We start from the raw sequence: 13,974 nt of genomic DNA on the forward strand, positions 1-13,974 counted from the left end.
TATTTTAACGAATAAAAACGATTGTGAAGAATCGTTCGTTGAACTCTGATGTGTGCAGGGGAGAAACAGAGATTCCGAAATGTGTCCATCGAGAAACAAAAATGGATAAGCTTAACACTCAAGTCTCCAAAATGGTTTACCTGCCAAACCCTCGAATGAAAAAAGGAAAAAGAAATGAAAAACAAAAGTAAAATAGTGTAAAAAGAATTAATCTTGTGCATGTTGTTAACATAAACTTGGGACGTTATACGGAAGAGGCTGATCTGATCGAATCTCCGTAACCGGTGTGATGTATGACAAATGTGTCTATTTCCTAAATCGCATCTTTATCCCAACCAATGAGACCGCTCTACTAAAATACAACAACCAATCAAATTTCAAGACTTGTTTAATTTAAAGGAATCAATCAAATTGCTGGAACATGAGAGAAATTTTGTATTGAGCGACTGAATCTTGTGATTTCAAAATGGATGTAATAAACTATATGACAATCACATTTGAAGACTTGTTTGAAGAAATCGATTAAATTGCAGGAAAATGAGAGACATTTTGTATCCAACGACTGAATCTCGTGATTTCAACATATTTGAAATAAAGTGGTAGTTAATTACCAAAATAAATTTCGTTATTGCGGTGATCTTAAATCCTGCTGTTTTTTTCCTGTGTGTTAAGTTGTCAAAGTCTCCGTGTGCGGCAAAACAAATTAGTGGCGTTGCTTTTGTTTTTTATTCAGTAGCCTGCGGTGAAATAATCAACCAGCCATGTCGTTTAAATCTTTTTCTGAAATTTATTTAAGTCATAGTAGCGGCAAAGGGTCCGTAAGATGCTAAAGATCGTTTGAAAAAAAATTGGTGTAGCGAAATTTGAAAGAGGTTACTGTCTACAAAACAGGGTACCTCCTGGAAAAATCGTCTCAAGCGCGGTACTTTAAAATAGACCATGAAAAACTATATGTCACTGTGGAGCTTATAAAGTATAAATTCTGAAAATAAAAATAGCTAGTTGTCACAGTATTTGTTTTGGCAGGCGCACAACTTAAAACTTTCTCTATCTGAAAAGCAAAAAAAAAAAAAAAACCAAACTTGAGAGAACTTTGACCAGCGCTTTAGTCTGTGTTCAGTTGTGTGTGTAAATCATACATGGATAGAAAACATATTGCAGTTTCGATGTTTCGTCTATTTTCACTCGTGCTGTGGTCAGTATTCAGAGCTTCATAATACACCTAAATACACTCATCGTCATCCCTAAAAACTAGTTATTTTTCTTCAGTGCGTCTAATTCGAAGATATTAAAATTATTGACTCGGTGATTGATAAACCAGTAAGTTCTTCTCTTCTCTAACACTGTTTCAAAAACTCCACATAGCATTTGTAAACATGATCGAACATCATTTCATAATCTGAAATGTATCCATAGTAAGGATCGTGTATGATCAACTCTCCTTTGGGGTCATATGTTCCACACAGTTTTACCTCCGCTCGCGCAGTGCCGTCATTTGGCTTAAAAGTTTCATTCAGACCTCGTACATTGCTCTCATCAAAGGCAAATATTACATCGAAATGACGAAAATCATCCTTGTCTTGCTCGGTGGTTGCTAGCAATTCCATGTTTCTTCAACACTTACAACCCTCGTTCGTTCGATGGGAGTCCTTCACGGACAACATGAGTTCCAGCGCTGTCAATCTCCCATTCGTTCCTATCTTCACGTTCCTGTAAAAGGTGCCTTAAAATCGCATTAGCGGAAGGAGAACGACAAGTGCTCCCTCGACAAACGAACAGGATTTTTTTTCGATATTTAGAATCCGCCATCTTAGATTGCAACAAGGCGAATAAATGGTAAAGTGCCTCTATCCTAATTTGCAGCTTGTTAGAAGGGTAAATTATTCAAATTATTCATCGCGCACGCGCACTGGGAATCGACCAAATTAAAACATCTGGACGCTCTTTCTTTCAAGTTCTCGAATAACGACAGCTATAAACACCGAATTTTATTCAAATCGTTCGAATCCTGTGATGTAACTAACGAAAAGTTTATGTTTCTTTTCAAATGAAGGATACTTTTTGGGTAAGAGTGCCTTGCACCACTAACGTGGAAGGGGACAAAGAGGAACGAGCTCGGAGAAGAGAAGGCAGAAGCTTAAGAGGGCGGGAGAAGGGATCTACACGAGGGCGGGAAGCGGGAGCAGAAATTGAAAAGGCACTCGTCTGTTGTTTCTTACTGCTTGTCAACCAGTGAAAAGCCTGTACCCAGAAAAGGGTTTTTTTTCCACTTAATTCCATTTAAGGTCCACCGAAGCATTAAAGATAATTTCATTCGTAAGGAAACATAAAATTGAAATCAGCCGGTGTAACTAGATACTTCTCGAAGTCGGTTGCGTCATACGTCATGAATGAGAGAACATGAAACATGTAAACAGTGTCAGCAGTCGGAATTATTCAGCGAGCAAAGCGAGTTAGGTCCAACGTCGTCTAAGGCCATATTGACCAGCCTCAGTATTTTTGTATGTGGCAATGAAAAATCAGACCTCGTTTCTGCAAATATTTATGTTACAATCACATAATCACATAGCTGAATCATACCGCTAGTGAATAAATGTATCATAGAATGTATGAACAACTTTTAAAACTTTCTGCAGAGGTTTTAAAAAGATCTCAATTTCTCGAAGAAATGCGAGTAGTTTTAAAATTTGACTTCGAGACCAGCCGAACAATAATGTGCAATAACAGTCTATCAGCGCTTAAACTGAACGCTCAAAAATGCAAACGGTTTAACAATGGATGAGTAGTGACTTGAATCGTTCGTTGGAGCCAGCTTTCATACAGCTCACGACAACAGCTGCTTTCGGCGAAGAGTGAAAATTTAACATGATGGATATGCAATTAGTTCAATTAATAGTCCTTTTAATCAAATCGAAGACGGGAGTAATACAAAGAGGGGCGAGAGTTGGAAAACAAAGGTTTGCAAAAGAACTAGAGGTGGGAGAACGCGGTACGGAGGTTGGAAGCTGAGGGGCAAGAGTCGTACTCGAAGTTCAACGAAATCATACAAAAAAGAAAAACATAAGGGAAAACAAGAGCAAATTCAGCAAGTGGTAAGATTTACTGATTATATTTCAGTTTCCACTAAATACAAAAAATTTACAATTTTCGTTTGCGGGCAAGAGTTCCATCTTGCCCGCTTGAGTAGCCAAGCAGAGCAAAGGATTCGCATCATCTCACCCACGTGCTCCGCTAGCTATGAAATAATTAGCATTTACTGACAAGTTTAATTTGATCTCCGAGGATCATAGTTAATCGATTAACTATGCCGAGGATGATTATACTAATATTTTGCCATAAATTTATTATCACGCGACAAAGTTCACCGCAGAAATTGGTCTTGTTTGAAAACTGTCGCGCAGGAAACAACAGCCAAATAAAATACTAAATTTGATTAATGAAACATTCGACAAGAAAAGCACAAGTGCTCAAAACTACTTAAGCAAACATTAGGCCTATCACAGCAGTAACTGTCCACGCATTACGCTGAAAAGACGTAGTAGGAACACCATGATTAAAATATAAAATGACGCACATACGTGTGAGAGAGATTGGATATCAACCCCTTTCACACACACAAGAGAATCACATCAGTTCAACTTCTCCTCAAAATATCCATACATTATCCAGTAAATAGGTAATGAGAATCATAAATAAATATCTCAGCTTATCGCTGTGTCAGACGTGTCACCTTGCCATGACATAAAACAATATTTCCTCGCATTACAAAGAGATATATGGCAGTTACAATGTGCAATTTTATTAACACATCTAAAGAGGTGAGGACCACAAGCTGGTTTCCAAATAGGCATCATATCTCTAGCTAAGCCTGGAGCCATCAATAAAGTTCATGATCAATGATGTAATACTTATTTTCCAAGAAAATTTCAAAACTGCATCGCATTAGTTCAATTAAATTCCAACGCATCAAAAGTTAATAAATTGAGGCTATAAAAGCTTTCATTTTGGGCATAAAACTTTAGTCTTAAGTTACATCATGCCGTGTGGAAAATAAAGGCATTGTGCTTATTATGTTAATTGCATGATTATAGATGCAAAAGACTTAGTCTGTAAACTTAGCGTGATTTTAAATAATGATTACTTTGTATCCTAAACCATCAATCCGAGTTGCTACTGCAATGCGGCCCTCAGTGGTCACTGCCATCCCTATCAGATAATAGGACTGTCCCATATTGACAGGAGTACTTCGCACAAACTCACCATCTTTGGTGTAAATTTCTATATGCAAGATGTCTATATCATCGTCCTTAAAACCGACCACCACGACATGTTGACTTGCCCTGTGAAATGCAATTCTTGAAAACATCATAGATATTTGCAGATCAAACGTATTTAGATGGTCACCTTGTTCGCTAAATATGTCAACACGTGACGGATGCTCTTGTACCACCATAACTCTGCCATTACTTACAGTGGTGATCTCGCACGGGTCCGTCAAGATTCCTTCTCCAAAACTGCAAACAAACTGACCATCAGTCTCATAAACATCCACAATATGATGTGTCTTGCTCAAGTTACTCTTCAGTACCATCACTGTACCACTATCACTGACTGACAGTTTGCACGAGTCAAATTTGTAGCCCATTGTCCTGATGCAAAACTTGTGATGATGATCAGCGGTTTTGTTAAAATTAAAAATCCAGTGTGAGTCCTCACCACACTCTTCGACCAGGACATAAATGTTGTCATTCATGTCTGTGGCTAGCTGAACGCCCAAGAAATAAATCGATAGCTCTTTACCGCTGTCATCAATAAGAGGAGGAAGTCTGAAACATTGCACAAACTTGCCACTGCTGTCATACACCTTGATTGTCGAGTCAATACCTGCTACAATATATTGCCCGCTTGAGTTGGTAGCGATATCAGCCGGGATATTTAAACCGTGCTCCTTTTCGCCATCATGAACAAGTATCCATGGTACACTACAGTTCTCCATACCCTGTTTACAAAGTATTTTTGTTACTCTCCGGTCTCGCAACAGATCAACTTTCTCCTTCCCTGTGTCAATCATGGGCAATGGTGGAAATAATTCTTTTGCAAATGGTTCATTTGTAAATGGTTCTTTAACGTGCGCTGTTTGTCTGACATCGTAGACGACGCGGTTGACAAGACAGACACCGGAAATAACTTTCCGTCGTTCTTCTTTGTTAAATAAACTCTTCATTGCCATGATACCTGTCCTGAGCTGTTCTTGAAAACTTCGCTGAACCACGGGCAGACCGTTTAGCTCTTCAATGCACACTTTACATGGTGCTACAGCATCTGCGGGATGGTCTATTGTTTCTAATACTGTTGCCATCACTCGGTACTGCATTGCTAAGATGCGGTCATTTGATGATAGCGCTTCATTAGAAAAGGCATCTGTTGCTCTTTCACGAGCACGTTCGAATCTCTTCTTTGCATTAGAGAGCTTTCTTGTGGCAGATTCAGTAAGCTCCAAGTGTTTCATTCCTTCAGCGAGCGACACAGCTTCCGCACAAGCCGCTTGTGCTGTATCCGCGCCATACTCACTCCTCGACCTTTTCTCTTCAAATACTTCATACAGCAACTCGATTCCTTCTCTAAAGAATCCAATACTCGCTAACAAATCTTTCCTTGATAATCCATCCAGCTTGGACTTCATGTCATCGATTTCTCGCATGATGATGCCGCGAAACTGTTGATCTGTTACGTCGCCATCTTTAAGCTTTTTTGCTGCCTCATCTCTGCCTTTATCCACAAGCCATCCAATAGTCGCTTTGAAAACTGCTGTTATGATCGCAGACATAATGGCAGCTTGGAACTTAGTAATCAGAAGAAATTGGGAGCTTTTTTCAGTGAATCTTCACAATAAGTAACTCCTCAAGCGTCGATGAAAGCAAAAGAAAAAACAAATGATGGCAAAATTTCAAGAATGATTGCAATTTTGGAATGATAATAGCTTTCAGCCCAGAAAATAAAACAAAACAAAGCATAACAAAGAGAAAGCAATCAAGGAATGATGGCGTGAAGATTTATAGCCTCTTCAAATAATCCTTTGTTGGAAAAACATATTTGTCTTTGAAAAGTTATGTTGCTCATTGCAGACACTCAAATAGGCTGTTGTGGGCTTAAGTTCTTCCTTTCGCCAACGAATGATAATGTGAGCATTAGAAATCCCTTACAGGTATCAGTAAAAGTACAATCTAAAGCTCTCTTTGTTTTTTTTAATAAAATGTTACTAGTTATCATTGAAATTTTCAATCACGTCACGGCATCATTCGACTTCTCAATGGAAATGTTGTTTGATGCCCGAGGCAAAAAAAGGATGATTATTGTTCATGATTCTTCCTTAGTTGTTTGCTTTGTTCCCAGCTGTAAAGTGTTTTACTTATACTGAGTTCTTTCTTTACCTTGTTACCCGTAAATAACTGTTATACCACAACTGGAGCCGGAACGGGTTCCTTCAACCAAATTAGTATTTGGCTACTTATCGGGTTTCGGCCCCACACACGTACAATCTAATTTACTTCAAGAATCTTTGGAATCCCTTCTCACAGCATGGGTTGAAAACGAGCCGTGTGAACTCAGAGGGTGAAGGACTGAGTTTATATTTATAGACTCAAACTCATACGCTCAATTATGATTTCAAACCAGATATCGTTATCGCCCAGCTTTGCACTATACAGTTGACAAAGGAAGGCTACGGAACATAACCTGTATTTTGTTATGAAGTAATATGTCTCTCATGCACGTCACTGATGTTAGCTTCTTTTGAGTGTTTTATGCATCATTAAGTGGGGGAATGTAATCAGATGTTTAGAAAGTGAAAATACAAGGCGAGCCACTCAGAGCAAAACACAATACAGATCACTTCACCTTTTCAGCAGCGTGTCTCTTTTTACAGTAAGTTTAACCAATCAACAATAGTTACTGGTCTTCATAACATCAACTAATATATAGCAAGATAGGGAAAAAACCGTGAGTTTCTTGTTCTGAATCGAAAAACTTGTGATATTCATAGCTTCTGCATGGACCGTTATCATTCTTGGATAGGTTCAGGATTTAGAACTGGTTTTCTCCTGGTCTTTCATGCCACTGCAGACCGCATTTAGCTCTTAAATACACACTTTACTTGCTACTACAGGATCCGTGAGACTGTCTAACGTGTTTAGTACTGTAACCATCACTCGGTTTAGCATTTCTAAGATGCGGTCAGATGTTGATAGTCCCTTCCTTCTACATAGCTCGACAACTGTGTCATGTCACTCCTCTTGGTTAAAGAAGTCTTAGAACACAAGTATAAACATTTACTCAGGAAACCATAAAATAAATATCACAACACCAATAAATTCCAATTTCTCCACACGATAAATAACCACCGCAAAGCAGTGGAAAGGCCAGGGCAAAACCAGTTCTAAATCCTGAACATATCCAAGAATGGTAACAGTCCAAAAGACTGAGGCTATGAGTATCACAAGGAAAATAAACAGCTGTACACTTCAGTAGTTACAAACTTGATCCATGAGATAACCCTCTTAATGAAAATTCATTACGTAAATTACTGCAATTTTTAAGAATATTGGATAAGTTTGTCCTAACTTTAAACTTTTATTTCTCATAACAGAAAGATGCACAGGGCCATAAAATTTCATAGCCTATCAGTTACCTCAGTTAAACTTTTCCTCCATATCTAGTACAAAGCTTCGTTCTGCCGAAGGGCTAACGCTCGAAACTTCAACTTTGAAACTCTTTACGGTGGCCAATTTACGATATCAACTCAGTTGATCATATCAAATTACCCTCTCACACAAAGCAGCGAACTAAGCATGTCAACGAATTTCCTCGAGGTCTCCAAGAAAGTACTTAAGGTGTGAAGGGAGGGAAACAGTGAAGCAAAAAATAAAAAGAGAAAAAAGACTCAAGAACTCCGGCTCGAGAGATAGCTTCGTTGATTCATAAGACTGATTTCTTTTGGGGGGAGGAGGGGGGTCAAATCGGTTTTGTCGAATATAGCAATGCAATAGAGCCAAGAGAGAAAGGGTTGAGAAAGCAGAAAAAATCGTTATGACATGAAATAAAACGATAAGAAACTCTGGCATGAGTCACTGAAGCGTCATTCGCGATTTAGACTATCGTCAATCCAAATTACTGGCGTCACCCTACCACAGAAGATCTCACAAGAATGAGGAAATGAGTCAGCTATTTGAAAAGGATTTATCGTTCCCAAACGAATTATTCTGCCCTCTGGCGTCAGAAAAAAAGAGCTCCATTTTTGCAATTGAGCCTTAGTTCACGAAGGGATTTTTCAATCTATAGCCTCTACTTACGAGGCATGGAGGGTCACCACTCCATAAGAAAGTAGCTTCGGGCAACTGACACGTTCATTGCACCAAAAAGGCAAACACGAGAGCGATATTCTTTCAATTATACCAGGTACCTCGCTTGCCAGTATCTTCCCTGTGAGAAACTGCTTGTAACAACTCAACTACTCTCATCAGCCTGAATTTAGGTGGGTCATGAAACAATGATTTCCGAAACCTGTAGTCAACGCACACGTACTCAACCAAACCACTCCTATTCTGGCAGATATCAGAAGAAATTGGCAAAATACCTTTAAAAAATTCAGCATGTTTTTGGACTGTTAGGAAAAAAAATAAAACGAAACAACAAATATAAAAACGAGATTATGGAAATGTGCAGAACAGCCGTGGGTACAAGAGCTCCCGGAATTTCTCATTCCTCAAATAATTTTTTTTCCCTAAATATTTGAAAGTTCTTGTTTCTATCGAGAGAATTTCGATTCAGCTGCCACAAGGGTAGCTACTATATGTGACTCTCAGAAATCACATTTCTAGGAATCCCCGCTTAAAATGATGTTAAGGTTTTAAAATCCACTGAATTAAAACTCTTACTTCCGGTGAAAATGTTTACCGTCATTTTTTAGTCAATATTGATCTTTTTGATATACGGCGTTTTTGTATGACAGACAGCCAATAACCTTTTTACATAACAATCATTTTGGTTGAAAACATTTTGAGCCGGAGCTTATAGGTTGCGATTTCAAAGTCGTCTAGTAATACCTAAATTACAATTATTCCTTGCGAGTTACATGAAAAAAGTCCGTCATCTTCTCTGCATATGTTACGCGTCAGTTATTCAGCTGGCATATGTTGCTTTGAATTATGTAAAAACGATAAAAAAGAAAAAAAATATATATATATTATTAGATTTAGATTACCATAACATATGTAGAAACCTTTTACCTTTAATGAGATGGTCGCGCAAAGTATGTTCTAAACGTCGTCAAAATGCTTTCAAATAGATTTTGATTGCAACATTTTTTTTCACGTTAAGGAATTAAGAAACTAGTAAAGTTAATGTCTAGTGTTGGTTTACTTTTCTTGCGAGTAATTACCAGTTATTTCATCCATAATCAAAACTACAACAAAATTCTCGAACGTAATTGGTTATCACCATCTCGATTTGAGCACTAATGGAAAGTTAACACGTCATGCCTGTGTAAGTGGACAGCACGCTGCTGTCTCGCATATCGCAGAGTTAACTGTTGTTCTATTTTATGAAAACGTGTAATCGCACAGTGCCGTCATTTGGCTTAAAAGTTTCATTAAGACCTCGTACATTGCTCTTATCAAAGGCCAACATTACATCCAAACGACGAAAATCATCCTCGTTTACTTGTCTTGCTCGGTGGTTGCAAACAATTCCATGTTTCTTCAACACTTGCAACCCTCGTTCGTTCGATGGGAGTCCTTCACGGAAAACATGAGTTCCAGCGCTGTCAATCTCCCATTCGTTCCTATCTTCACGTTCCTGTAAAAGGTGCCTTAAAATCGCATTAGCGGAAGGAGAACGACAAGTGCCCCCTCGACAAACGAACAGGATTTTTCGATATTTAGAATCCGCCATCTTAGATTGCAACAAGGCGAATAAATGGTAAAGTGCCTCTATCCTAATTTGCAGCTTGTTAGAAGGGTAAATTATTCAAATTATTCATCGCGCACGCGCACTGGGAATCAACCAACTTGAAACATCTGAGACGCTCTTTCTTTCAAGTTCTCGAATAACGACAGCTATAAACACCGAATTTTATTCAAATCGTTTGAATCCTGTATTGTAACTAACAAAAAGTCTATGCTTCTTTTCAAATGAAGGATACTTATTGGGTAAGAGTGCCTTGCATCACTAACGTGGAAGGGGACAAAGAGGAACGAGCTCGGAGAGCAGAAGGCAGAAGCTTAAGAGGGCGGGAGAAGGGATCTACACGAGGGCTGGAAGCGGGAGCAGAAATTGAAAAGGCACTCGATTGTTGTTTCTTACTGCTCGTCAACCAGTGAAAAACCTGTACCCAGCAAAGGGTTTTTTTCCACTTAATTCCATTTAAGGTCTACCGAAGCATTAAAGATAATTTCATTCAAGAGGAAACATAAATTGAAATCAGCCGGTGTAATTAGATACCTCTCGAAGTCGGTTTCGTCATACGTCATGAATGAGAGAACATGAAACATGTAAACAGTGTCAGCAGTCGGAATTATTCGGCGAGCAAAGCGAGTTAGGTCCAACGTCGTCTAAGGCCATATTGATCAGCCTCAGTATTTTTGTATGTGGCAATGAAAAATCAGTCCTCGTTTCTGCAAATATTTATGTTACAATCACATAATCACATAGCTGAATCATACCGCTAGTGAATAAATGAATCATAGAATGTATGAACAACTTTTAAAACTTTCTGCAGAGGTTTTAAAAAGATCTCAATTTCTCGAAGAAATCCGAGTAGTTTTAAAATGTGACTTGGAGACCAGCCGAACAATAATGTGCAATAACAGTCTATCAGCGCTTAAACTGAACGCTCAAAATTGCAAACGGTTTAATAATGGATGAGTAGTGACTTGAATCGTTCGTTGGAGCCAGCTTTCATACAGCTCACGACAACAGCTGCTTCCGGCGAAGAGCGAAAATTAAACATGATGGATATGCAATTAGTTCAATTAATAGTCCTTTTAATCAAACTGAAGACGGGAGTAATACAAAAAAGGGCAGGAGTTGGAAAGCAAAGGGTTGCAAAAGAACTAGAGGTGGGAGAACGCGATACGTGAAGTTGGAAGCGGTGGGGCAAGAGTCGTATTCGAAGTTCAACGAAATCATACAAAAAAGAAGAACATAAGGGAAAACAAGAACAAATTCAGCAAGTGGTAAGATTTACTGATTATATTTCAGTTTCCACTAAATACAAAAAATTTACAATTTTCGTTTGCGGGCAAGAGTTCCATTTTGCCCGCTTGAGTAGCCAAGCAGAGCAAAGGAGTCACAGCACCTCACCCACGTGCTCCGCTAGCTATGAATTAATTAGCATTTACTGACAAGTTTAATTTGATCTCCAAAGATCATCATGCTAATTTTTCACCATTTGATTTTGTCGCGCGACAAAGTTCACAGCAGAAATTGGTCTTGTTTAAAAATTGTCACACAGGAAACAACAGCTAAATGAAATACTAAATTTGATTAATAAAACATTCGACAAGAAAAGCACAACTGTTCAAAACTACTTAAGCAAACATTAGGCCTATCACAGCAGTAACTGTCCACGCATGATGCTTAACAGACGGATAACGGCTAATGTTAAAATCATCGAAAGGCAGGAACACCATGATTAAAATGTAAAATGACGCACATACATGTGAGAGAGACTGGATATGAACCCCTTTCACTCACAGAGGAGAATCACATTCAACTTCTCCTTACAATATCCATACATTATCCAGTAAACAGGTAATAAGAATAAACAAATATCTCAGCTTATTGTTGTGTCAGATGTGTCACCTTGCCATGACATAAACAAAAATATTTCCTCCCAGTAAAAGGAGATATATGGCAGTGAGGACCACAAGGCTGGTTTCCAAATAAGCATCATATCTCTAGCGTAAGCTTGGAGCCACCAATAAAGTCCCTATATGATCAATGATGCAATACTTATTTTCCAAGAAAATTCAACTGCATCGCATTTGTTAATAAATTGAGGCCATAAAAGCTTTTATTTTTGGCATGAAACTCAAGTCTCAAGTTTCATCATGCCATGTGAAAAATAAAGACATTGTACTTATTATGTTAATTATTATGTTAAGAATCCAATACTCGCTAACAAATTTTTCCTTGATAATCCATCCAGCTTGGACTTCATGTCATCGATTTCTCGCATGATGATGCCGCGAAACTGTTGATCTGTTATGTCGCCATCTTTAAGCTTTTTTGCTGCCTCATCTCTGCATTTATCCACAAGCCATCCAATAGTCGCTTTGAAAACTGCTGTTATGATTACAGACATAATGGCAGCTTGGAACTTAGTAATCCGAAGAAATTGAGAGCATCTTTTGGCGAATCTTCACAATAAGCAGCTTCTTAAGCGTCGATGAACGCAAAGAAAATAGCAAATGATAGCAAAATTTCAAGAATGATTGCAATATTGGAATGAGAATTGCTGTCAGCCCAAAAAATGAAACAATACAAAGCATAACAAAGAGAAAGCAATCAAGCCTGGTGTGAAGATTTACAGCCTCTTCAGAGAATCCTTTGTTGAAAAACATATTTCTCTTTGAAAAGCTATGTTGCTCATTGCAGACACTTAAATAGGCTGTTGTGGTCTTAACTTCTTCCTTTCACCAACGAATGATGTGAGCATCAGAAATCCCTGACTGACATCAGTAAATGCACAATTTAAAGCTCTTTTTGTGTTGTGTAATAAAATGATACTCGTGATCATTGAAATTTTCGATCACGTCACGACATCATTCGACTTCTCAATGGAAATGTTGTTTAATGCCCGAAGCAAAAAAGAATGATAATTGTTCACAAATCTTCCGTAGTTGTTAGCTTTGTTCTCAGCTATAATGTGTTTTATTTATAGTTCTTTCTTTATCTTGTTACCCGTAAATAACTGTTATACCACACCTAGAGCTGAGACGGGTTCCTTCAACCAAATTAGTATTTGGCTATTTATCGGGTTATGGCCTTACACACAAACGATGTAATTTACTTTTAGAATGATTGGATGGGTTGAAAAGCGAGCAGAGTGAACTCAGAGGCTGAAAGACTGAGTTTTTATTTATAGACTCAAACCCATACACTAAATAAAAACAGATATCGTTATCGCCAAGCTTTGCACTTTACAGTTGACATAGGAAGGCTGCGGAACATAGCCTATATTTTGTTATGAATAATAAGTCTCTCATGCACGTCACTGCTGTTAGCCTCTTTTGAGTGTTTTATGCGTCATTAAGTAGTGCAATGTAATCAGATGATTAGAAAGTGAAAACACAAGGCAAACCACTCAAGGTAAAACACAACACAAATCACTTCACTTTTTCAGCAGCGTGTCTCTTTTTACAGTAAGTTTATCCAATCAACAATAGTTATTGCTTTTCATAACATCAACAAATATATAGCAAGATAAAAAAAATATATGTGAGTTTCTTGTTCTGAATAGAAAAAATTAAAGAATCTTGAGTTTTGTTTGTGGTTGTCCGACGTGCGCCCGTCTATCGCGTCCCATTTAGGTTGAAACAAATTTTGGGAATTTTCGTCACTTATGGTCATGTCATCAGTTCAAATGTTTATTGACCGAGTTTTACTTGGCCGGGTCTTTTTTCTGTTTGTGTATTTTTTTCTTCGTTTTCCTTTCTCTCTCGTTTGTTTGTTTTGACTTTTTTGGGTTTTATTAAAGTAACACTGAACGTATAGCGATGTATGCAGCATTACAGAAAGTGTCACCCCTCACAAATGGATATCACTGGGATTACAACTTTCGGGACGACAGATAACTATTCTCGTAGCGACATGTATACCAAGTGTTCTTTCCCAGTCTTCTGCTCCTTATCTCCTGGTTCACTTTTTCTCGCCGATAACAACGAACAATTTAACGAACTTTGACGTGCCATGCAA

The 13,974-nt window shown here is 38.2% G+C and overlaps 2 protein-coding genes and 1 pseudogene across 2 annotated transcripts in view; 1 reads left to right on the forward strand and 2 right to left on the reverse strand.

Annotated features, from left to right (window-relative positions):
• Positions 1 to 13,974, forward strand: part of LOC136283927 (uncharacterized) — a 96,727-nt gene that overhangs the window by 22,404 nt on the left and 60,349 nt on the right. The window lies entirely within an intron of this gene.
• On the reverse strand, positions 1,308 to 1,815 carry LOC131769327 (low molecular weight phosphotyrosine protein phosphatase pseudogene; annotated as a pseudogene).
• Positions 3,128 to 5,905, reverse strand: LOC136283879 (uncharacterized). The gene has a single exon (XM_066173404.1). It carries the CDS (start codon positions 5,825 to 5,827, stop codon positions 4,127 to 4,129), a length of 1,701 nt encoding a protein of 566 aa, XP_066029501.1. The 5' UTR covers positions 5,828 to 5,905; the 3' UTR covers positions 3,128 to 4,126.

Source organism: Pocillopora verrucosa, chromosome 10 (assembly GCF_036669915.1).
Source record: "Pocillopora verrucosa isolate sample1 chromosome 10, ASM3666991v2, whole genome shotgun sequence".
Lineage (NCBI taxonomy): Eukaryota > Metazoa > Cnidaria > Anthozoa > Scleractinia > Pocilloporidae > Pocillopora > Pocillopora verrucosa.

Bases quoted from the DNA above. Each gene is read 5' to 3' on its own strand.
- LOC136283879 (XM_066173404.1), bottom strand. From the start codon at position 5,827: ATGTCTGCGATCATAACAGCAGTTTTCAAAGCGACTATTGGATGGCTT.